The following is a 15,454-nucleotide window of genomic DNA, read 5'->3' as shown; positions in this document are numbered from 1 at the left end:
TGGTAAGAAACAGGATAGATTAGCTTTCATCATTTGAGCATGTTGGGTTTTATTTCCTGCATCCCTGCCAATTAACCTCACTGTAACACCAACTGTTCCTCTAACCCTAAAACTAACCCTCCCGGGAACCCCAAAACTAACTCTTCCTGTAAACCCTAACCTTCACTGTAACCACATTACTAGTCCATAAATGTGATGGCTTCATTAGTTTTCATTTTGCAGGCTAAGAACAATTTCAGCAGGTACAGAAAATACCTGTTGGTTGTGTCAGAAATGCAGCATCCTTGTCACTTCCTGTAAGGTGAACTAAAAGTACAAACAATGTTAATTTCCTTCTGTAAACTGCTAATTCTTCCACCCCCATGTAATAGAGATGGAGAGGAAGACATGTTTGAAGTCTAGTCTCAGTGACAACCATGGCTCCCTCCATAGACACGGTGGCAGAGTGAGTAAAGCCACCCTAGGAATAGATGTGTGTTATTCACAGGATTACCTGTAAAAATAAAGGAAGAAATGCCTGAAAAAATGCAGCCATCACATCTAAGGACTGGTAAGCTGCAATAAACAGTATACAAGGTTTGGACTATGGGCTCAGATATGCTTTCATTTTCACTTTTAACTGATGTGCAACTTTAACTGCTCAGAACCATCCCAATGCAATGGATTTACCAGTTGTTCTTGGAAAGGGTTTAATTTGGGTTGCTTCCTTTGGGAATTTCTCTCCCTCTTTGATTTCAGCAGCTTCTTTCTTGGTCTCCCCTGTAGAAAGGGTAACACATGAAAGCAAGAAAGAAGAGGTGACAAGGAGATGAGAGGAGAAAAGAACAGAGAATGAGAAATTCAGTATTGATGCACACAATTGATCTTTATGAGACAGATTGCTTTTTAAAAGAGCATTTGAAAATGTTGAGGCTCAGTGAGCGCATGGTATGTGGAAGCGTGTTCTAGTAAGAGGAAGCAGCATGGGAGAAATACTGGAGATCTATGCATAGATTGCTGAGCACATAGGCAAATGGATGTTCATCAGAAGAGAATTGCTCATTTTAAAGACACACCTTACATGCCAGTTCCATCAGATGGGCAGGAGGATCATTAGAGTCAGAACTGTCCGAGCCTCCAGTGCTAAAACCCAACAAAGATAGATCAGTTAGTACCCAGCACTAAACTAAGAGGCGTAGTAATAAATAATGGTGAATTAGGGATCTAGAACAATTGTATGCCTAGTTTTGACCACAGTCTTCTCGCCATCATCATCCCTTGCTTTTTACTGAAGACAATTGGCCATGCCAGGTGCAGTTACTGCGTACATAAGTTTACATTTTGGGCTAAAATCCTCAGTTTCAGTTCATCGAACAAGGATGGAGCAGGACTGTGTTGCCATCAGTACTGAACTATGAATAAAGTTTATGAATAGCCACTATTACGGCAAGTCTTTAAAGCTGTTGTGCCTGCTAATATAACACTGGCTGTATTATCAATTGGGGACCTGTTTTTTTCATTAAAGAATAAGAATTGCAGATTTTGTGGGTTTTTTACGATCAGGTAAACGTGAATCTGAATTGCGAATGCTTTAAAATTAGGTGAATTACTAATTTTTTTTACTAATAAACACAATCCTGTAAGCTTCTGATTAAAGAGGCCCTTTTATTTAATCCCCTTGCCTCTGTCTCTAGATCTCTGCCCCCTGTAGGTGCCTTCAAACCCTCATTACTTTTTAATGGGTTCTAACTGCATATTTCTTGTACATTCCTCATTTTATTGACTATTATAAAAGGCCTGTACTCCTGAGGAGGGAACACTTACCTGGAGTCCAGATCAGAAAGAATATCTAGAAAGGCTTCAGAGTCTAAGCTTAGCTGGTGACTGACTTTCTGTTTCACCTCATCTTCCAGTTCTTTCAGACACATGATGTACTAGAAATAGATCAATCATTATTATTGGCAACATCATAGATCGGGTTTGTCATTTACATGCTGCTCACTGAGAAACATAACGATTTCTAATAAGAAATGCAGATCAACGGCGATGGACAAAGTGATTCCACCCATAGCAACCAATCAGATTTCAGTTTAGGAGTTGAGAGGAATTCTGGATGGTTGCTATAGTTTATTGTACTTTGCACATAACTTTAACTTATTAAAGAGAGTCTATAAGTTTCTTGTAAACCTCTTCAGTAGGGTTTTTTAAGGTTACTAAAGTGCGCCCTTGTGAAAACCAATGTTTACCACATACTTCCAGTTGTGAATCACATTCCATTAGCTATTGCTGGACATGAATACATATATTGAATGGACAGGAATACATTTCTTCTCATTACCCATATGTTAATGTTTTCCAAAATATTAATTAATGCTTTTAAAAATGAAACATACTCGGTTTCATATAGGGGTTATTATTTGATTCAACTTTAATACCTTAAAGCTCAACTCTGGCCAAAAAACAAACAGTCTTCCAGCAGGAGTTTAAAACAAAAAGCAGCTCAGGCTACAAAATTCCCCTCTTCTAGCTAGTATCATTCAAATCTGAACAATGAGGACATCCTATGAGTGTAGGGGGTCATGGCACCCTGCACTCACATCCAATGTTGCAAAGAGCAATGCTTACAAGAGGAAAGAGCACAGGCGTCATATCATTGGGTTGCCACTCCTTCATTTTCCACAGGCTGGTGTTGGGTCCCTAACTATAGTGGACACAAATCTATAATGACAAGCCGCTGGGAGGTGATGTGGACACTCATTCACCTTGATCATGCAAAAGTGCCACGTCCCAATATAATTTCAATACTTGCAAACAGAAATTCTGTTTTAAACCATGGACTTTATGGGCACCACAACATTCTTCATAAAAAATAACATTTTTAGTAATCAACAGCTAAAATAAAAAAATGTATTAAAATACAAAATCAAATATGGTATCATCGTCAAAGACAGACAATCAGAATCCTGTAGAATATTGATAGCTGGGAATGCCACCACCCATTTATATAGGGCAATATGTTTTGCGTGGTTCCGCTTTTTCAGGAGCAGACGGTGCAAAAATGAAAATGCTACAGAGCAGTGTCAGGCTGGGATAGATAACGCAAAGATGATGTGCCACCAGAAAGGTAGTAAGCAAGCGTTCAAGATCCATATAGCTTCAAAGGTTAGGCAGGTACGTCCTGTAAGTAGATCTACAAATCCCACTTATAGGCAATGCTGATCTCCCTTGTATAATGCAATCTATTTGGTCCAACCAAACCACCATCAAAGGCATCCTATATCCAGTGTTTAAGAATCATGCAGATGAACTAGACAGTTCACAGAGGCCTACATCTGTTTATGCCAATGTGGGGGTCCACCAATGGCACCATCACATAGGGACCACTAATAGAGCTTCATCCATAAAAGTCTCTATGCATCCTCCACAAGACCTGCCCCCCCCCCCCCCCCCCCGAATCTTCAAAGCCAGTGCAATGAATTACAAATCCTTTGCTAGGTAAGATAGCTCATGTGCTTGAATTTTAATTGTACATTTAATATTCTGTGTGGAGTTCTGCAATAAAGTTGCGCTTTGCCCATAGATGACAAAACAAAACAAAAACAGGTTTGTTGTAATGCTTGGTTCCCCTGCAGCATGTACTCTCCTTTCCTTTGTCACCCTGCTGCTCAATTCAGCTGCCAGGAGCAAAGAAAATACCTTCAACTTGCATTTCATGTGGTGTTTTGTGATTGTACCAGAATTGCCAAATGGTGTAGAAGGTGCAGAACACTTTGTAATCTTCAAGTGGACCAACTTGATGCATATTTAGGGCTGTCCTTATATGCTCGAATATGCAGGAAAGAAATCACCAGAAGCATTTAATGTACTTGTTATGTAATGTAATGTTTTGTTTTTTTTTTCTAAAGACTCATTCAGTTAATATTTACTTCAAGCAAATAAAAATATATAAAATGACTGCAACTCTGGTTTCACAAATACATCTTTAAATGTATTATTTCAATGCAAAACATTTTAACCTTTTCGCTGCCAGGCCCTGCGCTCCACTTTTAAACTTAGCTGGCCAGACCATTTTTGCAATTTTTCCATTGCTTTTTTATTTTTCACTTACAGCTTTCAGAGTTTGTAAAAGACCCCCTAAGGGCCCTTTCACACTGGGGCGGCGTCTGTGGTAAAACGCTGCTATTATTAGTGGCGTTTTACCGTCAGTATTCGGCTGCTAGCGGAGCGGTTTTAACCCTCGATAGTGGCCAAGAAAGGATTAAAGACCACCGCAAAGCACCTCTGCAGAGGCGCTTTGCCGGCGGTATAGCTGCGCTGTCCCATTGATTTCAATGGGCAGGAGCGGTGAAGGAGCGATATACACTCCGCTCCTTCACCGCTCCGAAGATGCTGCTAGCAGGACTTTTTTTCCCGTCCTGCTAGCGCACCGCTCCAGTGTGAAAGCCCTCGGGGTTTTCACACTGGATACAAAGCAGCGTCACTTTCGGGTCGGTTTGCAGGCGCTATTATTAGCACAATAGCGCCTGCAAACCGCCCAGTGTGAAAGGGCTCTAACCCTATATTTTCCAAAAGCACATGACTAATAAGAATAAAAAGAAGGAGCTACTCATTTTTAAGGCCCTGTGATGTTTGCGCAAATGTTTATCAAAGCAATATTTTTGCTGCAAATACACTAAAATCATTATTGGCAGATAAAAACACAGCAAATTTTACAAAATTCCTGCTAAATATAAAAGATAAACCAGTGTTAAGTTAATAAATAACAAATATTTGTAAATTTTGAATTGCACTTTTTTGCAAAATGTTGAAAATTGAACATTTCTCTAAAAATCTGGAGGTTTTAATTTTTCACTTACAGCTTTTAAAGTTTGTAAAAGAGCCCCTAAAACCATATTTTCTGAAAGCATATGACCAGTAGAATAAAAAGAAGGCGCTACTGATTTTTAAGGCCTCATCATACAGTGCCTTGAAAAAGTATTCATACCTCTTGAAATTTTCCACATTTTGTCATGTTACAACCAAAAACGTAAATGTATTTTATTGAGATTTTATGTGATAGACCAACACAAAGTGGCATATAATTGTGAGGTAGAATGAAAATGATAAATGGTTTTCAAAAATTTTCACAAATAAATATGTGAAGTGTGGTGTGCATTTGTATTCAGCCCCCAATTACAGCAATTACAGCTACAAGTCTTTTTGGGGAGGTCTCTACCAGCTTTGCACATCTAGAGAGTAACATTTTTGCCCATTCTTCCTTGCAAAATAGCTCAAGCTCTGTCAGATTGGATGGAGAGTGTCTAAACAGCAATTTTCAAGTCTTGCCAAAGATTCTCAATTGGATTTAGGTCTGGACTGGGCCATTCTAACACATGAATATGCTTTGATCACTGCACTGTAGGTCTAGCTGTATGTTTAGGGTCATTGTCCTGCTGGTGAACTTCTGCCCCAGTCTCGAGTCTTTTGCAGGTTTTCTTCTAAGATTGCCCTGTATTTGGCTCCATCCATCTTCCCATCAACTCTAACCAGCTTCCCTGTCCCTGCTGAAGAAAAGCATCCCCACAACATGATGCTGCCACCACCATGATTCATGGTGGGGATGGTGTGTTTATGGTGATATGCAGTGTTAGTTTTCCGTCACACAGCCTTTTGCTTTTAGGCCAAAAAGTTCAATTTTGGTCTCATCTGACCAGAGCACCTTCTTCCACATGTTTGCTGTGTCCCCACATGGCTTTTTGCAAACTGCAAATGGGGCTTATGGCTTTCTTTCAACAATGGCTTTCTTCCTGCCACTCTTCCATAAAGGCTAGATTTGTGGCGTGCACGACTAATACTTGTCCTGTGGACAGATTCTCTCACCTAAACTGTGGATCTCTGCAGTTCCTCCCGAGTTACTATGGGTCTCTTGGCTGCTTCTTTGATTAATGCCCTCCTTGCACGGCCTGTCAGTTTAGGTGGACGGCATTGTCTTGGAAGGTTTGCAGTTGTGCCATACTCTTTCTTGACATTTTTGCCCATTCTTCTTGGCAAAATAGCTCAAGCTCTGTCAGATTGGATGGAGAGCGTCTGAACAGCAATTTTCAAGTCTTGCCACAGATTCTCAATTGGATTTAGGTCTGGACTGGGCCATTCTAACACATGAATATGCTTTGATCTAAACCACTGCATTGTAGCTCTGGCTGTATGTTTAGGGTCTTTCTTCTTTGATTAATTCTCTCCTTGCCCAGCCTGTCAGTTTAAGTGGACGGCAATGTCTTAGTAGGTTTGCAGTTGTGTAATACTCTTTCCATTTTCAGATGATGGATTGAACAGTGCTCCGTGAATTTTTCAAAGATTGGGATATTTTTTAATAACCTAACCCTGCTTTAAACTTCTCCAAAACTTTATCCCTGACCTGCCTGGTGTGTTACTTGGCCTTCATGATGTGGTTTGTTCACTAAGGTTCTTTAACAAACCTCTGAGAGCTTCACAGAACAGCTGTATTTATACCAAGGTTAAATTACACACAGGTGGACTCTATTTATTAGGTGACTTCTGAAAGCAATTGGTTCCACTAGATTTTAGTTAGGGATATCAGAGTAAAGGGAGCTGAATACAAATGCACGCCACTCTTTTCAGATATTTATTTGTAAACCATTTTGAAAGCTATTTATCATTTTCCTTCCACTTCACAATTTTGTGCCACTTTGTGTTGGTCTAGTACATAAAATCCCAATAAAATACATTTACGTTTTCGGTTGTAACATGACAAAATGTGGAAAATGTCAAGGGGTGTGAATACTTTTTCAAGGCATTGTATTTGTGCAAATGTTTATCAAAACAATATTTTCGCTAAAAATACACTTAAATCATTTCTAGCAGATTCAGACACAGCAATTTTTACAAAATTCCTGCTAAATTCCTACTAAATATAAAAGCTTAACCTGTATTGATTTAATAAATAACAAATATTAGTACATTTTGAAAATGCGCCTTTTTTGCGAAATTGTGAAAATAGAACGTATGAAAAAATTTAAAAAAACAAATTTCTCTTAAAATCTGGAGGTTTTCATTTTTCCTTATAGCTTTCAGAGTTTGTAAAAACCTTCCAAACCATATATTTTCTGAAAGCACATGACCTGTAGAAAAAAAAAATGTGTTCTAATTTTTAAGGCCATGCAATATTTGCGCAAATGTTTATCAAGTCACTATTTTCACTAAAAGAAAATCTAAAATCCACATCTGCACACATAAACACAGTATAACCTACAAAAATCTTGCTAAATTTCTACTAAGGCCTTGTTTACATGGAGTATGCCAATGGAAGGCCGTGTTTACCTGCACGGGGAGGCACAGATGCTCTGTGCATACTTGAAGGCAATCCTATTCATGTCAATTGGGACACAGCGGCTGCAAAGACAGGTCTGACATCTGTGTGGGTGTAGGTGCATGGCCCCAAATGCAGACAGTGTGAGTTCAGTGACATGCGCCCACATGGATGTCAAGTTGGGAACAGTGGCTGTGTCCATGTGCATCCCAATTGATATAAATGGGACTGCCTGCACAGGAATGCAGGGAACACCTGTAAATTCCCATGCATCTGCTGTGTCCTAATTGACATCAATGGTACAGCCTGCATAGGGATACACAGAACACCTGTGTATCCCTGTGCAACATGGCCTTGCTGTAGTATGTCCCGCGTGAATGAAGCCTTGGGCCTAGTTTACACTTGCAGTTGGGGGGAAACAAAAATGCGCAGTTGAGCTGCGTTTTTCTGCCTGCCAACCACTCCTCATAAGCTGCAATAGGCAGCGGACGGGGGTGTTTAAATGCTGCGGCCGCGATGCTTCGCGCCTGCAGCACGTGTTGACACGACTTGTAGTGATGCCGCCTTTCCAAACGCTACACATTCAAGTTCGAGGAAGTGCCGCACAGGCTGAAGCTGGGGGGTGAAAATTGGTGGTGAAGGCAGGGGACAGTGTGGGGTGGGGCAGTGCAGGCATTTTAGGTAGTGCAGAGTGGAGGAACAATGGGTGACAGGTAGAGAGGTGGTGGCCGCAGTATCAGTGGGATGGGCGGCTAGCATTTCAGGAGAATAGCTCTGATCAGCGGCTTGTTAGCCGCTAATCCGAGCTATTGTTTTGTTCAGCAGAGTCTGCTGAAAATTTCTGTTATACATTTATGGTCACTGAAGTGACCATGAGCTTATAGCGGAGGAGGAATGTAGCTGGGAGCAGTGCTCTCAGCCTCTTACCGTAGTTACAACAAAAGTGTAACATGTTGCAACTTAGAATTTATGCCTGCATTTTTTTTCTATTTTCACCTGGTGATCCTGTCAGTAAACACACTTCCTGTCTTAGGGTGACAACACTCACTTACCGTACTGTATTAGAAAAACAGAAACAGGAAGGACTACAGACTGCTGCCCCTCTATTAATGTCCATAACAGAGGGGAATGGTCCCATGGTTCTCAGAAAGCAATGCAGCTAACAGCAATCAGTGCATGCAGAGAGCACACGAAGCTCACAAAATTACGGGCAGGATCAACAAGTATTTTTTAAATGATCAAATGAATAACAAAACACATTCAATGGTATAAGAGCAGGCAAAAAGGGTTAAAATAAGAAAAGGTAATTGTTAGGGTTTACATGGCCTTTAAATGCTTCTTGCACATTGCTGGACATGAGAATATTTCAGACACATGGCATACAGTAGTCACAAGTTTACTGTAAGCCATGCTTTGTCACATTACACTGCACAGCAGAATATAAAGCAGGAATTAGTTGTACGTACAACACATGAACAAAAGTCAGATGGCGCCACGCACTATAATTTCATATATGATTAAATGTGATGTAGGTCTGCTGAACCTGTAACACCTGCACATCCCCCTGGGCTGGATCAGTTACTGGCAATCACAGCATGATTTCCTCTGGAAAGTGGAGCCACTAACCTCCAGACACCAGAACCGCTCAAAAAACCTCTGGGCTCAGAGGGAAATGCTGTGATTCTTTCTAAAGTCAGGCCATGTCAGTGAATTAATTTGACTCGGGAAACCAATATATCAACGTATTCTCTGCGTCAGACACCGCTGACCCGCTTCTACATCCTGCGGGTAGCCATGTGACGAAGGACTTGCCTTAGCGCGGTCCGGGTCGCAGTAATCTAATAAAGCATCACAGAAGTGCTGGCCCAAACACTCCAGGTCCTTAGTGCTGAAATGAGTTCCACGTCTGTTGCCTAAAAATCGGAGAAAGAAAGTTAAGGTATTAGTATATAAAACCCCCATTTCTATTTAAAGAGGCAGCACAGCTTTGTTAAAGGAACCTCATTTTGCTCTAAACTGGCTAAATTGATGTTATGCCCTGTACACACGGTCGGATTTTCCGATGGAAAATGTGCGATAGGACCTTGTTGTCAGAAATTCTGACCGTGTGTAGGCTCCATCACACATTTTCCATCGGATTTTCCGACACACAAAGTTTGAGAGCAGGATATAAAATTTTCCGACAACAAAATCCGTTGTCGGAAATTCCGATCGTGTGTACACAAATACGACGGACAAAGTGCCACGCATGCTCAGAATAAATAAAGAGATGAAAGCAATTGGCTACTGCCCCGTTTATAGTCCCGACGTACGTGTTTTACGTCACCACGTTTAGAACGATCGGATTTTCCAACAACTTTGTGTGACTGAGTGTATGCAAGACAAGTTTGAGCCAACATCCGTCGGAAAAAATCCTAGAATTTCGTTGTCGGAATGTCCGAACAAAGTCCGACCGTGTGTACGGGGCATTACAGTGCCTTAAAAAAGTATTCAAATTTTCCACATTTTGTCATGTTACAAACAAAAACGTAAATGCATTTTATTGGGATTTTATGTGATAGACCAACACAAAGTGGCACATAATTGAAATGTGGAAGGAAAATGATAAATTGTTTTAAATTTTTTTTTTACAAATAAATATCTGAAAAGTGTGGTGTGCATTTCTATTCAGCCCCCCTGAGTCGATACTTTGTAGAACCACCCTTCTCTGCAATTACAGCTGCAAGTCTTTTTGGGGATGTCTCTACCAGCTTTACACATCTAGAGAGTGACATTTTTGCCCGTTCTTTGCAAAATAGCTCAAGCTCTGTCAGATTGGATGGAGAGCATCTGTGAACAGCATTTTTCAAGTCTTGCCACAGATTCTCAATTGGATTTAGGTCTGGACTTTGACTGGGCCATTCTAACATATGAATATGCTTTCATCTAAACCATTCCATTGTAGCTCTGGCTGTATGTTTAGGGTTGTTGTCCTGCTGGAAGGTGAACTTCCACCCCAGTCTCGAGTATTTTGCAGACTCTAACAGGTTTTCTTCTAAAATTGCCCTGTATTTGGCTCCATCCATCTTCCCATCAAATCTGACCAGCTTCCCTGTCCCTGCTGAGGAAAAGCATCCCCACAACATGTGGTTGCATAAGTGTGCACACCCTCTTATACCTAGTGATGTAGCTGCGTTCAGAATTAAGCAATCACATTCAAACTCATGTTAAATAGGAGTCAGTACACACCTGCCATCATTTAAGGTGCCTCTTATTAACCCCAAATAAAGTTCAGCTGTTCTAGTAGGTCTTTCCTGACATTTACTTAGTCGCATCCTACAGCAAAAGCCATGGTCCACAGAGAGCTTCCAAAGCATCAGAGGGATATCGTTGTTATTAGGTAACAGTCAGGAGAAGGGTACAACAATGTTTCCAAGGCATTATATATACCATGGAACACAGTGAAGATAGTTATCATCAAGTTCAGAAAATTTGGCACAACAGTGACATTAGCAAGAACTGGACGTTCCTCCAAAATTGATGAAAAGGGAAGAAAACTGGTCTGGGAGATTCCCAAGAGGCCTACAGCAACATTAAAGGAGCTGCAGGAATATCTGGCAAGTACTGGCTGTGTGGTACATACAACAACAATTCTTCATATGTTTGGGCTATGGGGGAGAGTGGCAAGACGGAAGCCATTTCTTACAAAGGAAAACATCCAATCCCGGCTAAATTTTGCAAAAACACATCTGAAGTCTCCCAAAAGCATGCTATGGTCTGATGAAACTAAGGTTGAACTTTTTGGCCATAATTCCAAAAGATATGTTTGGCGCAAAAACAACATTGCACATCACCAAAAGAACACAACACCCACAGTAAAGCATGGTGGTGGCAGCATCATGCTTTGGGGCTGTTTTTCTTCAGCTGTAACAGGGACCTTAGTCAAGGTAGAGGGAATTATGAACAGTTCCAAATACCAGTCAATATTGGCACAAAACCTTAAGGCTTCTGCTAGAAAGCTGAACATAAAGAGGAACTTCATCTTTCAGCATGACAACGACCCAAAGCATACATTCAAATCAACAAAGGAATGGCTTCACCAGAAGAAGATTCAAGTTTTGGAATGGCCCAGCCAGAACCCAGACCTGAATCTGATTGAAAATCTGTGTGGTGATCTGAAGAGGGCTGTGCACAGGAGATGCCCTCGCAATCTGACAGATTTGGAGTGTTTTTGCAAAGAAGAGTGGGCAAATATTGCCAAGTCAAGATGTGTGATGCTGATAGACGCATACCCAAAAATACTGAGTGCTGTAATAAAAATCAAAAGATGCTTCAACAAAGTATTAGTTTAAGGGTGTGCACACTTATGCAACCATATTATTTTAGTTTTTTATTTTTACTTCCCTCCACCTAAAAGATTTCAGTTTGTTGTTCAACTAAGTTGTACAGTTTATAGGTCACATTAAAAGGTGGAAAAAGTTCTGAAATTATTTATCTTTGTCTCATTTTTTTACATCACAGAAACCTGATATTTTAACAGGGGTGTGTAGACTTTTTATATCCAGAGCCTTCCTATTGATCCATTACCTTATAAACCTTTAGTTTTCTCTCCTGCATCTTGACAGGATCTCATCCTATTGGTCCACTAACTTACAAGCCTTCAGTTCTCTCTCCTGCATCCTGACAGAAGCTCATCATATTGCGCCACTAACTTGTAAGCCTTTAGTTTTTACTCCTGTTACCAGACAGCACCTTGTCCTATTGATCCATTAATTTTTAAGCCTTTAGTTTTTTCTCCTGCATCATGACAGGACTTAATCCTATTCATCCTTAAAGCGGGGTTCCACTCACATTTTTAACTTAATCTTACCCCCTTCAGTTAATGGCATAGATGTTCAAATGCCGCACGAAAATTTTTTTTATCGCTGTAATTACCTTTATATTGTACTTTATTGTGGCACTTCCTGTCTCTCCTCCCATGGGAGTAGGCGTGTTTATTGCCTTTCCCCGGCGCTGCACTGTCTCCTGGGAGCTTAGTGTCAGGCTTCCCAATGAACAGCATTCACCGCATCCAGGAAATCAATGCTTGTGGGCTTCACATGCCCACAAGCAAGATGGAAACAGCCAGCATCGCATTTTTTAAGTTATTCTTCAGTACGAAGACAGACAGAGGCGGAAATATTATACCCAAACTGTGAGTATTATTTTGGGATTAGCAAAGTGTCTCAATGACCTAAAAAAAAAAAAAAAAAAAAAGATTGGTCGCCGGACTCCCGCTTTAAATATATAAAAAATTAGTTTTCACTCCTTTTATCCTTGCAGCATCTCTCCGTATTGGTTCACTAGGTTATAAGTCTTTCATTTTCTCTCTGCATCTTGACAGTAACTTGTCTTATTGGTTCACCAACTTTGGTTTTCTCTCTGCTTCCTTATAGCATCTCATCCTACTGGTTCACCAACTTATAAGTCTTTTAGTCTTCTCTCCTGGATCTTGACAGCAGCTCATGTTAATACTCTACCACCTTATAAACATTTAGTTAGCTCATCTGCATTTTCACAGCACTTTGATTTATAGTGTTGTGGATGTTCATTCTGCAGCAGCATAAGGTTATGTGCTGTCTGCTATATGAAGTATGGAATCCCCGGCATCTGTTTGGATATGAGCTGAACATTCCTATGCAGTGACACTATAGTCCACAAAGTTTTTTAAACCTGAAAAGTTTCCTGTTGGTAGCCTTCCCCTCTATATAGGAAGGGTCTAATGCTCGTTTGGTCTTTGGGGCATGTAGTAGATAGAATCACTTACCTTATTCCTCACTCCTGCAGGCTTTCTTCCTGTTGGACAACCAGCCCCTGAAGCTTTTCCTTTTCACTGGTCTGCTCGCCATCATCATGCTTTGTACGTGAGGACACCGAGGGCCTGCCCATATTATGGGGCTGTAGTGGGAGTAAAGCAGAGCTGGCTTCTGGAGGAGTGAGGAAAAAGCAAAGTATTTCTCTCGGTTATACCCCCCAGACCAAGCAAGCATTAGACCTTTACTATATTGAGGAGCATGTGGCACTACCAAAAGGACATTTTTTTTAGCTAACCAAAGTTAACCTTTAACCCTTTTAAGCATTATTAGGAAACAGGAAGGTTTAGTGCAAAGGAGTGTGTATCTCTTACGTGATGCTGCTTCTGAAACATTTTAGCAAGTTCACTATTGTAGCTTACAGTATTTATTCAAATCTGCCTAAACTGTCAATATTAACGAAATGCAGGCACCTTTACCTTTGCCATCATTAACTGTACCAAACTTCTTCTCGAGTGATATAGAAGACACAATGCCAATGTACCCGCAAATGCAAATTTCAAACTGAACAAGCTAATTGGACCTTTTGGTCTGCTACTCTTGCCCAACCAGACTGTGTGACAACCCCAAGCCTGCAGGAGGTAAGCAACAGTTAAAGAACTTTAGCTATTGTTCATGTATGAGGTAAATGGTACCTCTCTCATCATCATAGCAACACACATAAGACTCAGCTGAGCAATCATATTTGTGTTCCCACTTGCAGACCCTGCCACCCTGGGTTACATGCACAATCCAACCATTTGTAGCTGACTTTGAGAAGAGAAATGTCATTTACACAGGGAGAGAATACAGATAATGGCAAAAAAGCTATCCCTGACCGGCATCACTGAGGCAATTTTGTGAGCGTGAACATTCCCACAACTGCCCTTTCTTGATTGGTTTATTTAAAAAGTTGTATTTGCATATGACAGTCAAGTGTTCTTACCCAGTGTTGATCCACAGAAAGTGGCCTCCAGGGTGTAACTGTTCTGGATGCCCATCTTCCACATCACCACCCGTCCTGTCCCCTCCTTGTTTCGCTGCACTTTAAACTTACAGCCTGAAAAAGAGAACTGAATAGGGTATTGTAAGGACCTGTGCCATGCCAGGTTACAGGACAGAGTACAGCAGAGGGAGGAAACTAAAAAAAAAACCAGGGAAAGTGATTTTTGCCCACTTGTGCGCATAAAGCATTAGAGGCCAATTTTTAATGTCTTCCAAATGACCCCACAAAGAACAGCAAAAAATGGAGCATGGAAAAATACACCACGTACATAACACAGGATACACACTGACATCGAGACATAAACACTGTTTTATATACACAATGCTATGAAAAAGTATTTGCCCCATTTCTGATTTTTGTTTTGCATATTTGTCACACTTAAGGCTCGGTTCACACAGGGACGACTTGTCAGGCGACCTAGTCGCCTGACAAGTCGCCTCCCGTTCTGTGCTATGGAACCGTTCTAAGGGGAGCGACGCAAGTCGCTCCGACTTAGAAAAAGGTTCCTGTACGACTTTGGGGGCGACTTGGGGCGACTTGCATAGACTTCTATACAGAAGTCGTTTTGCAAGTCGCCCGGGCAGTCGTGTGCAGGTCGCCTCGGAGAGGCGACCTGCAAGTTGTGCCGCCTCTGGTGTGAACCGAGGCTAAATGACTCAGATCATCTACTGCCAGGTCTGGCAGTAATCAGGGCTGGGTGTGGCAGGTGAAATTTAACTCAGCTTTCCAAAAAATTGTGGTTAATCTGCCTGGGCCAGGCAGGTTTGAACAGCTTTTTTCCCTTGATAAATTAAATAATTTAAAAACTGCATCTTGGATTTACTTACTAAAAAATCAGTAAGGGGTAAATACTTTTTCACAGCACTGTATATATATATATATATATACACAGCGTTAAAGAGGCTACTGAATCGCCCGGAGTATTAGAATGTTGATTGGATCCAGAAAGGGTAGAACTCTTCTATTCAGTTTTGGAAGCTTCCTGTAAAGGACACTGAACCTAGGCACCTGTCAGGGAAATGGCCGTAGGAGAACTGGCACCAACAGCAGGAGAAGGGCTCTAGGACCCAGCATCTCTACCAGCACTTATGGCAGGAGAAGGACTTTAGGACCCAGCATCTCTGGCAGGAGAAGGGCTCTAGGACCCAGTATCTCTACCAGCAGGTCACATGGGCCTATATACTGTAAGGAAGTCTGTTAGTGTCTGCAGTTGCTGGTTTGTCAGTCTTCCTGTGTTCCTGAGCCTCTGTGCAAATTACTGTTTGGATTCCTGTTGTGACCTGGCTTGTTCCTGACCTGTCCGATCTGCTCTCCTGGTTTGACCCCCTGGCTTGCTTTACCGACTTGTCTTCT

The 15,454-nt window shown here is 41.2% G+C and overlaps 1 protein-coding gene across 1 annotated transcript in view; it reads right to left on the bottom strand.

Moving 5' to 3' along the window:
* AGBL3 (AGBL carboxypeptidase 3) overlaps positions 1-15,454 on the bottom strand; it is a 204,412-nt gene that overhangs the window by 54,328 nt on the left and 134,630 nt on the right. Inside the window, exons 9-13 of the mRNA XM_073621778.1 lie at positions 14,042-14,168; positions 9,098-9,198; positions 1,804-1,913; positions 1,056-1,122; positions 670-759 (exon numbers count right to left, since the gene is read on the bottom strand). Coding sequence (XP_073477879.1) covers positions 670-759; positions 1,056-1,122; positions 1,804-1,913; positions 9,098-9,198; positions 14,042-14,168 — 495 coding nt within the window. The remainder of the gene's footprint in view (positions 1-669; positions 760-1,055; positions 1,123-1,803; positions 1,914-9,097; positions 9,199-14,041; positions 14,169-15,454) is intronic.

Source organism: Aquarana catesbeiana, linkage group LG03 (assembly GCF_042186555.1).
Source record: "Aquarana catesbeiana isolate 2022-GZ linkage group LG03, ASM4218655v1, whole genome shotgun sequence".
In the NCBI taxonomy this organism is placed as follows: domain Eukaryota; kingdom Metazoa; phylum Chordata; class Amphibia; order Anura; family Ranidae; genus Aquarana; species Aquarana catesbeiana.
This window is presented reverse-complemented; position numbering and strand designations above follow the sequence as displayed.